At 36.2% G+C, this 18,349-nt stretch overlaps 1 protein-coding gene across 1 annotated transcript in view; it reads right to left on the bottom strand.

The window, feature by feature from the left end:
• The window catches only part of LOC114876490 (carbonic anhydrase 1-like), a 30,320-nt gene that overhangs the window by 4,170 nt on the left and 7,801 nt on the right, over nucleotides 1-18,349 (bottom strand). Inside the window, exons 2-6 of the mRNA XM_029187998.2 lie at nucleotides 13,677-13,877; nucleotides 9,854-9,975; nucleotides 5,065-5,160; nucleotides 1,546-1,660; nucleotides 921-1,099 (exon numbers count right to left, since the gene is read on the bottom strand). Coding sequence (XP_029043831.1) covers nucleotides 921-1,099; nucleotides 1,546-1,660; nucleotides 5,065-5,160; nucleotides 9,854-9,975; nucleotides 13,677-13,877 — 713 coding nt within the window. The remainder of the gene's footprint in view (nucleotides 1-920; nucleotides 1,100-1,545; nucleotides 1,661-5,064; nucleotides 5,161-9,853; nucleotides 9,976-13,676; nucleotides 13,878-18,349) is intronic.

Genomic DNA, 18,349 nt, shown 5'->3' with positions numbered 1-18,349 from the left:
GCTCTGATTGGCCAGTGTTTTTCCTTAATAATTCAAAAACGAAGCTTCGAACAACATTTTTGCAAAGGAAAATGTTGTTCAGAATCACCCCAGCTACCATCCCTTTAAAGGACTAACACTCTTTCTGAGACACCCTGTATGTATTTGCCATCACTGCGATTCAGATGATTCTGATTAACGATAAGACTGCTGATTCAATGATCTTCAATAATATTGATAAGTTTGCTACAACTACTTTCAATTTATTTTTAATGATTTAGAATTCTCAATTTTATTATAAATATTTAAAAATTTAATTTTATATTTAATATTGTTTAGGATTAATGATCAATATAAAGAATTACATTTTTAATTTTTTTTTTTAATATTTCCAATCGTAAGTTTAATTTTGTGTTCAAGCCTGTATAGTTTCTTAGTTTCATTATTATTTTGTGTTCGAATTTCAGAATGAAACTTTAAATATAAGAGATTTTTATAAAATTGTTACTTTCTCAATTGAATTGATTTATTCTTAATAAATTTGGCTATTTAAATGTGTGACAACCAACCCAACCTCGGGGCACATTGCCACAAAATAATTACTACAGATAATGTGAATTAACTCAGAATCTTATTGATAATATTCATAAAACTAATTCTTTTTATAAACTTAGCCGTACCTAGTTTATATTAAACGATGTCTGAATGAACTTCCCTGAAACTATAACGTGTAAGAAATAGAAATAAAAAAATGTGACAACCATGCCCGGTCTCCCGTATAACTTAACAGTAATTAAAGATTGAAATATGCGATCTGCTGTTAATTGGAAAACACCTATTGCATATTAAGATAGTAAAATGTTAAATAGCGTGTAAGTTGAGAATTGGAAATACATATATTAAAAATTCAAATGTTAGTAAACCACAACAATTATACTCACAGCTCCATGATTCTCATGGCAGGGGCATTCCTCTCCACGAGAGAATTTTCTCAAATTACGGAAAATATTCAGCTGGTGATGGGACACCTCGATGCACTTCTTGAAGAGAATCCAAGTGACGCTCTCGTTGCAAGGAGGTGTCGTCAGTGATCCCAAATACGTCCAATAACCATTGTCATCTACGCCGACAATCAACTGATTAACGCAATGAATTTTTACGTCTGACGTTCGATTAGATCGGTAATTTATTAACGCGTCTAATAAGTATTCAAAAAAAAATGATTACGTAACGGCATTAACGTAACACGTACTCGGTTAAGACATTTCGTATTAAAATCCTCGCGATGTTCGCGTGCCGAACGCAATCGCGTTCCTTAAGATATTAAACGATAACAGGAATCCCAGCTTTCCTTCTATCGGTGTAAATACTGAATATTTGAAGACGAAGAATAATTCTAATTCCCTTTGTATCTCCCTGGAATCGCGTGACAGAAATCAAATGATACCGATGAAAATTTCAAAAGATCGTCAACGATTCTTGTTGACAATTTCTAGAGTGATTAGGCAACGATCGAGGCTGAGTTAGACATGGAATATTAACCAGTAACATTTCCAACTTATTTACCAGGAATCAGTTTGCTAGGATCGATTGGTTCTCTGATCTCCATCATTTCGTTCTTGTGCGACACGTACGGCAATAGACGAGCTATCTTGTCCATCTCCTCGTGTGTCTTACCCACCTGTAATCAACGGAAGGATTTTCTTTAGATATCTACCTTTCACGAATGCGAGCTGTATTTATGGTACTCGCGATCGTATCAGCTTCCCTAGGAAAAATGACCATGTCCCCTTTCTCACCCTTCCCCATGGGCGTCCCTAGGGAGACTGACACGATGCAAGGTAGGGACTTCATATACAGGGTGCCCGCGCTAAAGTGTTTTTTACATTATTAGTTTAAAAGATACGATGGTTAAGTTTCGTTTTTTAAATGGAACTATATATTTTTTTTCAACACGAATTTATTAAGCTTTAATGTATACACCCGATTGTAATTAATTTTCAAGATATAACGTTTACAAATTTCCCGATTTTCAGTCGAGGCGTCTCGGTTTGACTAGCAAGTCGTAAAAGCCGGCCCTAAAAGCAACGGCAGACCCAAAGAATAAGAACCCTCCGATTGCGGTGAAATTTTAACCAAAGTTTATCCTTGATTAGAAAAGAAATTCCTTGAAAGGATTTTTGGCGACAAGGCCTCGTTTGCCTTCTACATCTCCTGAAAGTTTGGAAAGTTTCTACTGCATATCTCGAAAAATATTGATTTCACAGAAAAAAGTTTCAAACAAACAGCGAAGCTCTTAAAAAGCTCTACAAAAAAGACTCGATGCATTTTTTACATAAATCTATGATTTTGGCTTTTATGTAAACAAATAGTAATTTCTACACTATCGGGTTGATACAATATAGTGAAATATATAAATTGGATATAAATCGTAAATCCTTGCCTTACTAAATTTTTAAAAGGAAACATCCGTGAGAAATTTTTTTTTACCATTTTCATATCATTCCCTACCTTACCGACACAGCGTAGTATAATTGGCGATCTGTTCCGAACACATAATCCGCACTTTCCGGTAACGCTTTCATGAAATAATAATAAATTAATTATAAAAACATATGTAAATGAAAGCGTTACAGGCCGCCTTACGTCGGCCGGATTTAAATGTATAGTCTAACCTAACCTAACCTAAATACATCAATAATATTATACGTACATACATGTGCGTATGCAAAAATACTATTATTGTTCATAACAGCCAAAATGATACGTTTAGAGAGCTTCATTTTTTGTTTGAAACTTTTTTCTGTGAAATCAATATTTTTCTAGATATGCAGTAGAAACTTTCCAAAATTTGAGGAGATGTAAAAGGCAAACGAGGCCTTGTCGCCGAAAATCCTTTCAAGGAATTTCTTTTCTAATCAAGGATAAACTTTGGTTAAAATTTCACCGCAATCGGTGGGTTGGGCTTTTCGGAACTTAATGAATTCGTCTTGATCTGAAAAAAAATATATGGTTCCATTTAAAAAACAAAACTTGACCATCATATCTCTTAAACTAATAATGCAAAAAATTTTTCAGTTCGACCAAAACATAGTTTCCAATTTACGGTGCAATTTCTATATCAACAATTTTTTGTATCATAAATAGTTACGGAATAACGGCTTTGTCACACTTGGGCTGGGACACCTTGTATGTACGGTGTGCGTCATAGTGTCCTTTCGTCTAGTGAAAAAGCACTGACTTTGAAGTCCAAGTTTAACCGTAGCAAATAAATATTCTAAAGCTTCTATCACATGATTATGTTAATTATTTTAACGCTTTTATTAAATAATTGGATTTATGATATTTGCTGCGGTTAAACTTGGACTCCAAAGTCAGTGCTTTTTCACTAGATGAAAGGACACTATGCCGCATACTGTATATTAAGAGTCTGACCCTATCACGTGACCGCAAACGTTTGCGCGGGAAAATTTGAATACCGTCATCTTCACTGAGCAAGCCTGTTTTGATCGCGAATGTACTCGCTTGATATTTGATCATTCTATTTGCGTTCAAAGGTTAATTTCTCACGAATCAAATGTTAATCTTTTACGATAGACGATGATAAATGTTCATCCATTTAAATCCTACCAGTTTATATTTTTAATCCGTAAACATTATTAACGCGTTACATAGCAAACATTCGAATACTATTTTTCTCTGATTATCAGAAAGATGATTCTTATCCATTTATCATTTATGCAAATTTGTTACAATTCTGAGAGATAAAGAATAATAAGAGTAATCAGTTGCACGATACCCGTTTTTTTTTTTCATTATCTTATTTGAACAACAATTGTGTAATCAAAATTCTATTGTTATCTTTCACGAGACAAGTTTATTTTCTAGATACTGTAAAACGGAAACGGGTAATGCAACGATCACGTTCGCTAATTTGTTTTTTTTTTTTTTTTTTCTAATGATTGTATTCTGTTGCTTTGATAGCTTTCGATTTTAACTGAAAGGAAGGAAATCATTGGAACTCGCGATTTTTTTTCCGGAGGAAAATTTCACTTGGTCTACGAACGAATGGATAATGATGTTCGTTTAAAGGCTTACGTAACACATCAACCGATGATGGAACGAATCGCGTCACTGTTACGGATTCTGCTTACGAAGCTTACCATCTTATGTAAAAGTTTAAGCGGCTGTAAATATTGCGCATCGAGTTGTGCACCCATAGAAAGGGTACAGACAGCATGTAAATCAATTACAATACTAAGAAGTTGATCCTGTGGCTTTGAAGTGTAAAAATGTCATAATGTATTTTAAAATTTCTTTGTTTAAGTTAGATCAAGTTTTGACCATGACATTCTTAGTCTTTGGAAGGCATTTTATTCGTTACCAATTATCTGTTTTCTAATTATATTTCTCACTAATTAATTATTCGAAGTATATACTAGTGGAATTAATTCTGGACACTTGAATTTTTACTTAAAATTTATTTAAATTATTTAATATATAATCATTTATATTTTATATTTTAATCATTGTTTTCTAATTTTAGGGTGTTGCTTCGTTTTGCCAGGCGCAAAAACAAAAATAACAATACAGTTTAGATTTTTTTAAATTAAAATTTTCAAACATTTACAAACCAAATCATGTGAAAATATTAAGCATAAACATTATACTATACAAAATATTACGGTATCAATTTAACATAGCAGAATATACATTTACTGCACAAATATGAAATAAAGAATATTTTTATGCAAAGTGTCCAGAATTAATTCCACCAGTGTGCAAAGGAAAGCCATCAATACTCAGCTGAAACTATTAAAATCTCATTTTTCTATCATTTTTACAAATTAAATTTAAAAGAAAAAAGAAACGAAACTCTAATTATAGTTCTGTCGCAATTTAATGGTAACTGTAAGTGTCTAGTTAATTATCTTCGGATCGCTCAAGCTCTCACTGATATCGTTCGATCATAGATCAACAGTGATCGATAACCGAATCATTCGGGAAAAATAAAACGAGACCGGAAGTATAACCAGGAAGTTCCAAGTTCTAGAAAACGGTACAGCGAACAAAATGATTACTGACCTTCAAGAACACACCGAGAACTGCAAGGCCATCGGATGCTTTCGCGGCTTCGGCGAAGGTGTTGTATTTGCTTGTGTTCCAATGTACCAGATGCAGCTGCAACAGAAAAATAATAACCTTCAAAACGGGCAGATGGTGCATTACAAATTGTCTCTAGTGTACCGCTTGTGTGATGTAAGTTAAGGTGATAAGAATATTACGCTGTTTCGTTATTTCATTTTTCTCCTTCTTTCTTTAAGACAAAAAAAAAATTGTTAAATAATGCCGAATTTTACAATATTGTTGCGACAGCGAGAAGCTGTCGCTTTATCGATACATCAACTGCACCGCGAGAAGTTGTCGACGAATCATGACGAGAAGCTACAGTATTACCTCGAAATAAGCAACTCGCTCTGCACCGAACAGTTAGGACTAACTATTATATATTCGATTCCGATTCGATTTTTTAGAAAATCGATTCTTTCGGTAAAAAAATCGGTCTTTTGAATCTATTTTCCCCAGAATCAATTCTTTCACGTAAGAATCGAAGATCGATCTTTTGCCCTCTAGGGAATTAATTATCACTTTTTATATCGACTTTTTGGTTTCGAATTTTTAGAAGAATCGATTTTTCTCATCCATAAAAACACATTCACTCCTAAAAAAAGTATAAGAATAGTGATTAAAATATAAACAATGTGGAGCGCCTGCTTTTGGTGTAAGAGCACGAAATATAAAAAAATAAAAAATCGATTGTTTACAAAAATGAAAATAAAAAAGTCAATTTTTTTCAAACCGATTCTTGCAGAATCGATTTTTTAAAGGAATCGATTCTCTCATTCTGATTCATAATCAATTCGAGAATAGACTCTTTCCGATGAATCGAACATCCCTAGTTAGGACCGATTAGCAGGTATGCTATTCGGCTTGACGAATGAGAGATCGTCAAGATACGTCACTCGTAGAAACGAGTGAGAGATCCGAGGTAGCTGCAAACGGACCTCTCACTTTGTGGGCCACTTCAAACAAAGAAGAGGGGATAGCGAGTTGGTTATTTCGAAGCAGAGACCACTTGCTTATTTCGAGGCAATACTGTATTCCTTGTTTCTAGCGGAAACACGTTACCGGATGTTTTGGGTCTCTTAGGCCAGGCCTGTCCAAGTAGGGGAATTTACACCTGGAATACATGTTTTGGGTCCCCTTCCAATACTGAGGAGACAATACTGCCGCTAGGAAAGACGGAGAGACGGTAGTCAGAACCGTCCCATATTACTTGAAGATAGCAGCGTTGGAAAGGGGCCCAAAACATGTGTTCCAGGAGTGGATTCCCCGGTTGGATTCGGGAAAATGGGGCACCCTCCGATCGAGCTGATTTTTTTACCATAGATAGCCCTTGAGATGGGGATTCCAACGGTGGTCATCCCATCTCTTAACTCCCATCCGTCGCCCCGGTAGAGGTCAAAAACTAAAATCGCTCAAAAAGTGGTTTCTGCACCGATCTCGGTGATTTTAGTTTTTGACCTCTACCGGGGCGACGGATGGGAGTTAAGAGATGGGATGACCACCGTTGGAATCCCCATCTCAAGGGCTATCTATGGTAAAAAATCAGCTCGATCGGAGGGTGCCCCATTCTCCCGAATTCAACTGATTCCCCTACTTGGACAGGCCTGTCTTAGGCAACCGCGCGATTTTTGAATATTGAGAAGGTCTCGAGAAACCGATGCGAACGGACCTATTGAATTGTGTTCTTAGAAATTGCCTTGTATTTGAAATATACAGTTTAGTTTGCTTGTTGTTATAATTATTAAAATGAAAATCACAAGTACCACTCCCAGACGCAATAATATATTTAAGTTTCCTTGTCGCATAAACAGCAAAGGTTTATAGGAAAGCAATTTGCAATTTTCTTACTCTTTCTCATGATTAATCGTCGAAGAAAGAATAGAGTAATTGAATGATTAACCGATTGCATATCTATTCAATGTAATTCACTTAGTTATTCGATGAGCGGAATCTGCGTTTAATCTCAGCGCACGTTCTCCTTTGAAATGCACTTGAAGTGCATTACGAATGCACCCGGGGGAATGCACTTCTATGCATACAAAGAGTTCTGCGAGTCGCATTAAGCTCGGGGCATCGTCTTTTCTTCTCATTTCAATGTAATCGCTAATTTTTCTTTTACTTAATGTTGATCCGCTAATGCGTCACAATGATCTCACGGTTTTACAAATATTCGACGATATCTGTTATCGCGATACGTATCATCGCAGAGGAATTTGATGAATCAGAAGTTGGTGAAAACTGTGATAAGAATAATTTGAATTATGTACCTTTCCATAGTTACTATTGCGTGACAAATTCACACGAAAGAATTTCATTCAGATGATTCCGAAGCTTATGGAAATTTTAATTTACTTCGTTCGAGTAATTTTCCATCCGTTAATATTCATCGAATACTGTCGAAGATGGACAGGTAATAATGTAAATATGATATAATAACACGAGGAAATTTTTTGACGTTGAGAAATGTGGCTATTTTTAAGAAAAGATAAATAAAAAAATCCCATTCTCGTGATGAAATCGTAATAAATAACAGCTGCATCCTTCACACTTGCAAGTATACTCACGATTAAGTCAGGCTTCTTTAGGGTAAATTCTAAAACCTGAATTTTAACGACATTTGTTAAAAGTAATTTAGAGGAGAAATAATACTATAAAATTTAGTATAGAACTGAGAAATATCAATTTAAATTTCCCCGTGTAAACGTTTACACACCAAATGGAGGTTCGCCACATGGGGCCTCCACTCGGCGTATGGAGGGAAAATATTAAACAGAATCGTCAGAGCACCTTAAAGAAGAAAAGGAATTTTTTCTATGAAAAATGTTATCTTCAAAACTTCCAACTTTAAATGTCTGTTACAGTTACGATTTTTATTCAATCTTATTAACTTTTTTATTTTCAAGATTAATAGATATTTAGAAAGAAATATATGAGAAAGTTGATTTTTTGGCTAAATGTCACTAAATTTCTCGATTTACAATTAGACCATTGTGCGGAGCAGCGTCATTCTCCCAATGGGGAGCGCCCAGGAGGAAGGATGGGTGTCCAGGGAAAGACCGGAAGCCTGATTTGATCACGAGTGTAGTACCTCGTACGATCTTCAAGCTTCAACTCCGACGATTTTGTTACATAATTCTCTTACAATCTGCATGCACGTTACAATGCCAATTACCATATTTCAGTGACTGAATACGTTGAAACATAGGCTGGTACATATATAAATACATAAATGACCTACAAATTCTTTGACTCATGGAATTATACAAGGTGTCAACGATCAAACGCGTATAGAAAAGAAATAAATAAGAAAATTGTAAAGTTCAGATATGATCGTGCGACGATGTTATTCAATTTTCTGTTCAATGAGAAAATGATTTTTCATCCGGTCTTTCTAGCAGTCATGGACAGTAAAGTGCACGCGTTCGAACAAGGTCGAAATGCTTCGTACGAATGATTGTAACGCGAATCATGCTCCTCGAGAGTGAATTATTAACGATCCGCTTCGAAGCAGACACTGACTACGAATGCTAGACAGAGAATACTCGTTCGTTTATCTCGTCTGCGTGCATTGGTAGTCGTTTAGAAACACGTACTTCAAATTTCAGCGAATCGGATAAATATAGGAGATATTTCTTTGCGAATCAATTTAAAACTAGAGGTGTGCGAGTACTCGTAATTTACAAGCCGAGCTGAACTCGCTTCGATTGTTCGAGCCGAGTCGATCGCTTGAATTTGCCGAGCTACTCGAAATCGACGAACTACTCGAATATTCGAGCCCTTGTGAAACTTCGATTTACGAGGGCTCGAATATTCGAGTAGTTCGATTTTTTCGAGTAGTTCGTCGATTTCGAGTAGCTCGGCTCGGCTCGACCGACTGATCATTGTTCGACTCGAAATTCGAGTACTCGTACACCTCTATAAGAAACTCTACTCATCCGAGTATCTTCTTTTTTAACCCCTTGCACTATGCTGAAACTCGGAAAAAGCCAGGCCAAACCCGTGCGCCCGAATGGCGAGGATAGGAGCCGAAGCGGCGCAGACAGAGTGTCGGAACTTAGAAACATGATATTTTGCGACTGAGTATGAGAGAGACCAGTTCGAAATCTCGATCACGAGTCAGACTCGTGATATTCAAGTTTGGCCTAAAATTTTCATCACGAGTCAGACTCGTCAAAATAGTGCAAGGGGTTAATTAGGTGACCCACTTATTCTAATAAAATTTCTAAGTCCACAGCAGTCATGCGAATTAAATTAAAATACTGTTGTGCGTCTTCTATTTGAAGTTCTCTTAATAAATTGTGGAAACAACCGAATTCAGGTCGTCTCGAGATCCATTGCCGGACCCAAATAGATCTTTTTCTCTTTTTATTTAGTAATAACATTATTGTTGCTGCTACACGTTCACAAGTTGAGCCTCTAACTGCACAAATTACTAAGGGCCAACTAAGGCCCTTTATTGACCCCGCCATAAAGCAATTTATGCACGTCGTGCACGACCGTTCACGTGGCATGGTGTTTGAAACTGAACTGGCGAGAAATCTTGCGACAGGTCAAACTATCCTGTGCATACAGTCCTGCAAGAAGTCGCGACAGTATTCTCCGACAGTCTCTCGCGCGATATTGCGGGAAGTTGTTTGCTAGTGTAAACGGTGTTGCAAGTATCTTCTGCAAGACTTCCTCCAGTTCTCTCGCACGTGGAAACACGGCCTAACAATTTTAACAGAGAAAGTTATTCGTTTAATCTCACCTCTCCTGCGAATGCTTGACCATTGACTGTGTGTTCTGACCCTCTGGAATCACTACAGCCCCAGTGACAATGATACTGTTCTAGTTTGTAGACATCGTCCATCAATGGACCACCGCTCAAAACTGTAAAAAGAAAAATACAACTATGTAACGCGTTGACTTTAATATTTATTTTTCACTTATCACTTATCGTTAGTAAACAGAAAGGCTTATAGGAGATACTTGGGTCTACTCCAAAATCCCGACACCTAAAAGTTTGGGTGTCCTAACCTAACCCTAACCCTAACCTAACTCTAACCTAACCTTACAAAAAGTTACACAGAACTAACCTAACCTAATCTTCCAAAAAGTTACACAAAACTAACCTAACCTAACCAAGAACACTGTCGGGATTTTGGGTGCCACCGGAGATACTTCTACCGGAAAGTGGGGCAAAGGGTTAAGAAATTTCACCTATAATTCCAAGGGCCTAAGTCAACAAATTCTTGCCAATACCAACAATTAATTCCTATGGAAATTCAAGCCTCACCCACGTATTCTATCTTAACAAATTTTCCATCGTTTATGGTAATTATGAAAATAACCGCGAGCATAAAATCGAAGAAATTGGATCGTTCGTTTGTGTGAGTTACCTCGAACACTTCGACAGGAGTTTCGTGTCAGTCGAGGAGGCTTTTACCTTTGCGAACAGCTCGAAACGAGGACGACCGTGTCGTGACGCATTATGCGTGTTCACACGTGGCGGCAACGAAACGTTCACACGATAGAAATAGAGCAGAATTTCAGGGAATCGATGGAACGATAAAGGACGCGATACCGTGGCCTGTTTTTTTTTTCTTTCCTTTTCGTCGCGATGACAAATAGCCGTGGTTCTTTGGTAAACACCTGTCCACCGTAGAAAGTTGTTTACCTTTCTGAACATCTTGGGTCGTTCACCTTTTGCTACGTTCTAAGAATCTGCGACCAACGTATGCTTACTTTTCAATTGAGAATAAAGAATCTTTCTAAATAATAATTTAACATACATCGCGAGAAAAATACTCTAAATGGAAGGCTGAAACTTTTAACTAAGGACGACGAGTTCGATAAAATGCGCTCTTGGTATTCAGTTAACCCTTGAACAGCGAAGTCTGGGTCAATCAAGGCCCTTTGGAAAACATGTACAGGGATATTAGCTCAAAGTTAAATATACAATTTTTAAATGAAAGGGTTACATACACGTGTATTGAAAAAATAATTTTCAGAGTATTAGTGTAAAATTTAGATGGAGCATTCTCCATGGTCCGCCATCGGAGGGTGTTTTATTTTTAATAATTTTCACTCTGGCACTTAACCAAGTAAACCTACCCAAGTGTTACACTCCGATTTTGATGAGCTTTGAATATTTTGTAGTCTAGGTTAAAATAAAGAACACGTATTTTTTTATACACCCTGTTGAAAAAAATCAGTTTTTATATTTCTGAGCTAATACCGCCGAAATGATAAAAAATATAAAATAAAGTTTCAAACAAAAGATTTATTATGTTTAATGTACTTTATAACAGTGTACTCCGATTTTTTAAAAATATCATTTTTTTCAAAATTCTCACCGCCTCCCTCAATTTAAAAAATTTTTTTAATTTGTCTTATAGCAAAACGGATAGTATAATGATAGAGTTGTATTCTGAAAACAAATTTTTCAGAAACAAGCTAAATATACCTCTATATAACTATGCGTGCGTTCCATTCGTGCGGTCGGTCTGGCCGCGGTCTATGTAAGAAAAAGACATTTAAAAAATAAACGATCGCAATAGGTATTGACAATTAGATACGGATACGAACGGAACGCACGTTTAGTGATATAGAGGTATATTTAGCTTATTTCTGAAAAATTTATTTTTGGAATACAACTCTATCATATATGTTTGAAATTGTCATTAAATATACTATCCGTTTTGCTGTAAGACAAATTAAAATTTTTTAAATTGAGTGAAGGGGTGAGAATTTTGAAAAAAAACGATATTTTCAAAAAATCGGAGTACACTGTTATAAAGTACATTAAATATCATAACTCTTTTGTTTGAAACTTTTGGGGAAGCTTCCGAAAGGCCCCATCACCCCAGGACAACCAAACTTCGGATTCATAGTGATCGAGGGACGAGAAATCGAATGAGACCATTTTCAGAACTGGCAAATAATCCGATCTCGAGACATACAAGGTATTCTAAAAGGGTGGGATTCCCCTATTATCTTGATAAGAACGCATTTCCACGCAAAATGACTAACCTAACCTAGGTTAGGGTTAGGATTAGCGTTAGGGTTCAGGATTAGGGTTAGGGATAGTCATTTTGCGTGGAAATGCGTTCTTATCAAGATAATAGGGGGATTAACCCTTACCCTAATCCTAAACCTAGGTTAGGGTTAGGATTAGCGTTAGGGTTCAGGATTAGGGTTAGGGATAGTCATTTTGCGTGGAAATGCGTTCTTATCAAGATAATAGGGGGATTAACCCTTACCCTAATCCTAAACCCTAACGCTAATCCTAACCCTAACCTAGGTTAGGTTAGTCATTTTGCGTGGAAATGCGTTCTTATCAAGATAATAGGGGGTTTCCGCACTTTTAGAATACCCTGTATATCTCGGGAACGGTTTATTTGCAAGTTCCGAAAATGGTCTCATTCGATTTCTCGTCCCTCAATTATTATAAATCCGAAGTTTGGTTGTCTTGGGGTGATGGGGCCTTTCGGAAGTATACCCAAACTTTTTTTTATATTTTTTACCGTTTCGGAGGTATTAGCTCAGAAATATAAAAACTGATTTTTTTCAAGAGGGTGTTTTACCCCTTTAATGGCCGTATGGGCACGTACAAAGAAATGCGTGTTTCTTATTTTGATCTGGACTACAAAATATTCAAAGCTCATAAAAATCGGAGTGTAACACTTGGGTAGGTTTACTTGTCAAAAAAACAACATTGTAAATGATAATCATGAGTTTCATTCGAAGTAATAAAGGCAAGAATAAACTAATCAATGATTAATAATTCCTTTGAATCACGTCTGATCCGATAAGTCGGAATGCACTCGAGGTGCAATTCAAGCCTCTCTTACGTTTGATAAGCAGATAAAATGTAGGATTAAAAGAGGATAAGCTGTTGCAGCGGCAAAATTCATGTTGCCGAGGAGTAAAAGCGAACACGAGCTTTCCCTGACGGGTTCCTGTTAGACGAACCAACTGTTAGAATGTCGGAAACGACCGATTAGAGGCGCGTTTCGAGACTCGCGCATGCAACCAATTAGCTTTTGCTTCGCGGTTAACGCTGAAATCTACTTTGAACCGGTTGAAATTAAGTCCGCCACGAATATTTTCTCCGAGGAATATTCGGGCCACGATGACGAAACAACGCTGCCGCGCCTTTTCCATCAACAACAACTGGAACATTCGAGCAGACAACAGATTTCAGATAGATTTAAGATTAATCCTTTGTTTCCGGAGCTAATTAGAAGCAATCTTATACGTTATACAGTCTGATAGCGGTTTAACGCGTTCGAATGGTTAAATAGACTCGGTAGAATCTTTAGCCAATCGATAGTCGATTCAACAGTTCGAGGACGTATTTGCAATTCAATGCACCCGATCGAAATCGTTTCTCACGGTACACGGCTGTCGTACTTTCAGCTAACCGACGACTTCTTAGTTGTCGCATTTAAATGCACGAACCCTCGTTCTTGCACGACACGCGCCATCACCCTCGTTCTTTAACCCCGAAAGCTTTTTCCTTTCTTTTCCTTTCAATGTAAAATAGCGCGAAAGAAAAGGTTTCAGTTGGAAAATGAAAATGGCCTTACATGTGCCCTCGCAGTCGGTGTCCATCCTCCAGCAGTAACCAGGATTAACGAGCTTCCGGGAAGCGGTGGCCGGATATTTCCATTGCAGGGGTTTGCTACTCAGTGCCTCGTGATCCGATTCTACTCGATCCGTCTCGATGTTCACTGGACTCTGTCTCGATCCAGCTGCCATTGGAAATTTCGACACCCAGGTGCTCGGTCCTGAAACACGAAATTTTTCTTCTTAATTAAAATTGAAATTCAGAAGGTTCAAAAGAGAGCCCCTTAAAAATTAGGGCCCCAGGCTTAGCCCCCCCCCCCCTCTAATCCGACCCTGCTCTGAAAATCTTGAGAATCAAAATCAAAGCTTCACTAAATACTTTTTTTCCTTATACTGTATTTACAAAAGATAATTGTAATTATGAGTGTAATTATAACTGAGTAGTACACTGCTTAAGAGATTATTTATTATCTTTTAAGCCTTCTTATAATAAAATTCTTAACTGGTATAATAAGGTGTTTACTTGTAACGCAATGGTAAAAAATTCATTAAACTGTTTTTTACGCGGTGTTGATCCCTGTCGTAATCTTACGATTAGTTAAAAAAGAAGAGTTACAGCTAAATCAAAAGTTAAAATTCAAAGATCATTTACGGACATATGTTAAGAATAGAACAAAACTTTATAATTGACACGTATCAGTTTTTTCGTTTATCGCTTTCGAGGAAAAAAACTTGGGACCAAGTGAGAGAAGAAGTAGGTATTAATAACCGAACTTAACACGCGCTGGTTTAGATTCGCAGCCTCTCATTTTGACAAATTCGCGTAAACAACGCTCTAGTTTTAACTCGACAAATATTTATGGATAATTGGCTTGTTGTCACGGTTTTTAAAACGAGGTCAAACGCGATAACTAAATGTATTAATAAACCTTATTAATGTTTATTGTAACACGAGCTTAATAATTACTGCTTTTTCTTTTTTAATTTAATATTCATTTTTAACTTCAATTATCGAAGTAATCGTATTTCCGTCCCACTTTTCAAATACACATAATCGCGAGAAAATTTTTTTCAAAATCTCATCTAGGAACAATAAATATTGAATTTTGCCTCCAAGCAAGAGATAAATTACTAAGCCCTTCTGTCCATAAAGCCGTATCATTTTCAAACCTAAGATATCATACAATTATAATTATCATCAAAGGTACAAGGTCGTCGTTTCATCGAACGTCAGCTCTCTAATCATAAGTGTTAAAAATAAAGTTTCTTCGGTGTATCATTTGACAAGCTTTAAAAAAAAAAGAAAAAATAGAAAAATGCTTCCGTCGATTGATCGTCATCGTAGTTATCGTCGTGTAAACGATCGCAAGCAAAGTGTAAATGCATCGATTATGCAAGCGTTAAAACAGCCAGCTATTGGTCTCGATAATCGCAAGAAATGATCGGTTGCATTAAGAAACTCGTTATCACGGATACGTACACGCGTCACGTGCCGGTGCATAAATCCGTACGTTATCGTGACACGCGATTCCGATATTTGTGTGCGATAACGTCGAGTTACTTTGTTTTCCTTCTCAAACGCGATTCGCGTCTTTTGATTTCGTATCACACTTGAAACAGTCAGTCGTGTGAATTTACTATCGTTTATGTTTCGATGGAAGTTTAATCGTGCCATATACGAATACTACAAACCAATAAATTATCAAAGCGGTCTTGATAGTGTGAACGAAAGAAGTGTTATGTAAATGATATAAAAAATGTAATAGCGACGATGGTACTAGGTTGTTACATAGTCAATTTTCTTGACGATACAAGAAAATTTCGGAATATTTGCAAAGTGGAAAATGAAATATTTGTATTTCAATGTTTAAGTTAACCTTTGAACAGTGGAAGCTGTATTGTGAATCCAACACTAGGGCTCTCTCCCTGGTCCGCGCCGTCTGAGGGTTAATTAGAATAAGTAGAATTTGGAAAATTGAATAAACAGAGTTAAAAAAAAAAAAAACTGGAAAATTGAATAAGCAGAGTTTGATCAAGAATTTCATGAGCCAAATGAATAAAGGGGAATACCAATATTAATCTTCAAATATCTCAAGGATTAATCATTAACTGTAAGAAGTCAATGACATCTAAACACAAATTAGCATTCTAAACGTTAGATACGACGATAATTAAATAGAGATCATCTTCAAAAATGGATAGGTCAAGGAGAATCTGTTTCATGCGCTGGAGATGAAACGATATCGCTTCGCGATATTTTTATTTGCAAATGATTTTGCAACAGGAACATTGCACGAGAGTCCAAGTGGTGATAACGATAAATAGAAATAATCAATTCAGCCGAAATGAAAGAAGATTGTTTATACGAATCAGGAAAAATCACTGAAGTGTGTCAATAAGCGTGACAAATGAATGTTTGAAGAAATTAGATAAGCGAAAGGATTGCAAAATTATAAAACAATTAGTAAGAATCATCTGTTTACATTGAGAGCGCGAAATAAATAAATATATATTGTAAGAAAACCGGCTGATCAACAAGTGGACTATGACTCAGAAAATAAAAGATCAATGAAAGTCCTAATAATTAATCGACGAAAAAATGTATTAAAAGAGCCGCGTCGTTCGATCGAATTTGCGGACGTCATCGAGTCTCTTTGCGAGGCAAATGTTTGCATTTGAAAAACAATTCACCGTTCTATTTGCTGATGTTAGAAGAAGAAATACAGCTGGTTCCGTGTAAATGTACTTTTATCACAGGATACGCGTTTGATTCCCGCGTGGTTCACAGCTGCGAAGCAGCACGTGATGAAGATATACAGTGGGTGATCAAATTATTCGAGCCACTTGCATAAATTGATGATTTTACATAAATATCATTAATTCTTAAATGAAAACCGAGTTAAACGGAGTTTTTGTTATTTTTTTATGATTTATCGATACTTGTAAAATTATGATACACAGCTGAAAAAAGTAAAAGTTCTTGAATGGCTTAGAAATTCTTCGGACCTCAAACCCATTGAAAATTTATGGAAATATTTATTATTAGTAATAAATGTAAATTGATTAAACGTTTGATAGAAATAAAGCAATCAAAATGAATTGCTTAAAATGCATCGAAAGTATCCCGAAATGAATTACAGCAAAATTGCAGTGTAAATATAATCTTTTAAATGTATTTGTTTATTTTTATAAGTATTTCTCTGTATATTATTAGTGAAGGATTATTGATTAAAAGTTACACAATGTAAAAACCTTAAAATTGCGGCTCTATTTCTACGCAAACACGAGAAACCATAGTTTCATACCATGGCTCAAATAATTTGATCACCCACTGTAATACGCGCGACGTAACTCATGATTATGCAATATTGTCGCATATAATTAATTTCCGAAGTGCTCCTCGACTCTGCTCGATCGATCTTATCTCGCCTTTCCTCCGAATCTTGGTGTTAATTATAGTCGGAGACGTCAAGTAAGCAGATTGTAAGCTCGGTCATTTTTGTAATAAAAAGAGTGTTAACCCTGTCCGTTCTTCTAGAGATCCCGATCACGTGATCGTAAACGATTGTTCAAGAATATTTGAAAAATTATATACCAAATTTTATAATATTTAATAATTAAAAATTGAATTATTTTGTTTCTAAATATTGGATATGAGTTTAGTCAATAAAATATTGTCCATAATATAATCTTTTTAACGTAAGGAAGGTACATCTTTCATATGGTAAGGATGCGAGTCAACTCTTTAAGAAAGAACGATGTGATGCCGGACGCTCTTATTTGGTCCCATAAACAAAGTTCAGAAAATAGAGAACGTGATCGGATTTCCAGGAAGAGTATTGGTTAGGCATTCCAAGAACAACAAGCTAAAGTGAACTAGAGCGAAGTACGCTCTAAAGTGAACCCTTTTTCGGCCATTTCCGGTCGGACCGGAAGTGGCGAAAAAAAAAAGAAAACATTTTTTTTTCGGCCATTCGCTGAGATTTTGACCCGCTAAACATAATGCCGAAAGAATTTTTTCGATAACTCTTACCGTTCCGCTTGTACGAAAGTGACAGAAAGTCCCATTCTCAATACGAAGAAGTACCCAAGTGTTACGCTCACTTATTAATGAAACTTTGCCAGCTTGTAGAAACTTTGAACACGCCTATACCCCCTGTTGGGGGCAGACGGCTAATTGTTTAAAACATATTAACAATTACAGTTAGTTACTCTTTACATTTTGAAGTATGACAAACTCACACATACAACTCGTAATCTAGAGATCCACGGTTCAAATCCTTGGTTCGCAACATTTTTTTTTTTTAATGATAATTTAACTATTACATAAAAATTATCATAAAAAAAAAAAATTTTGGGAACCAAGGATTGCGAGTCATGGATCCGCTCCGTGGTTAAACATATGACTCGCAATCTGAAGATCCACGGTTCAAATCCTTGGTTCCCAAAAAATTTTTTTTTTTTTTTAATGATAATTTTTATGTAATAGTTATTCAAAAACAGACAAATTATCATTAAAAAAAAAAAATTTTTGAGAACCAAGGATTTGAACCGTGGATGTCTAGATTGCGAGTTGCATGTGTGAGTTTGTCATGCTTCAGAATGTAAGGAGTAACTAACTGTAATTGTTAATATCTTTTAAACAATTAGCCCTCTGCCCCCAAAAGGGATTGTAGGCGTGTTCAGTTCGACG

This window comes from Osmia bicornis, chromosome 15 (assembly GCF_907164935.1).
Source record: "Osmia bicornis bicornis chromosome 15, iOsmBic2.1, whole genome shotgun sequence".
In the NCBI taxonomy this organism is placed as follows: Eukaryota; Metazoa; Arthropoda; class Insecta; order Hymenoptera; family Megachilidae; genus Osmia; species Osmia bicornis.
Note: the sequence above shows the minus strand (reverse complement) of the source record. Positions and strands in the feature narration are given on the sequence as shown.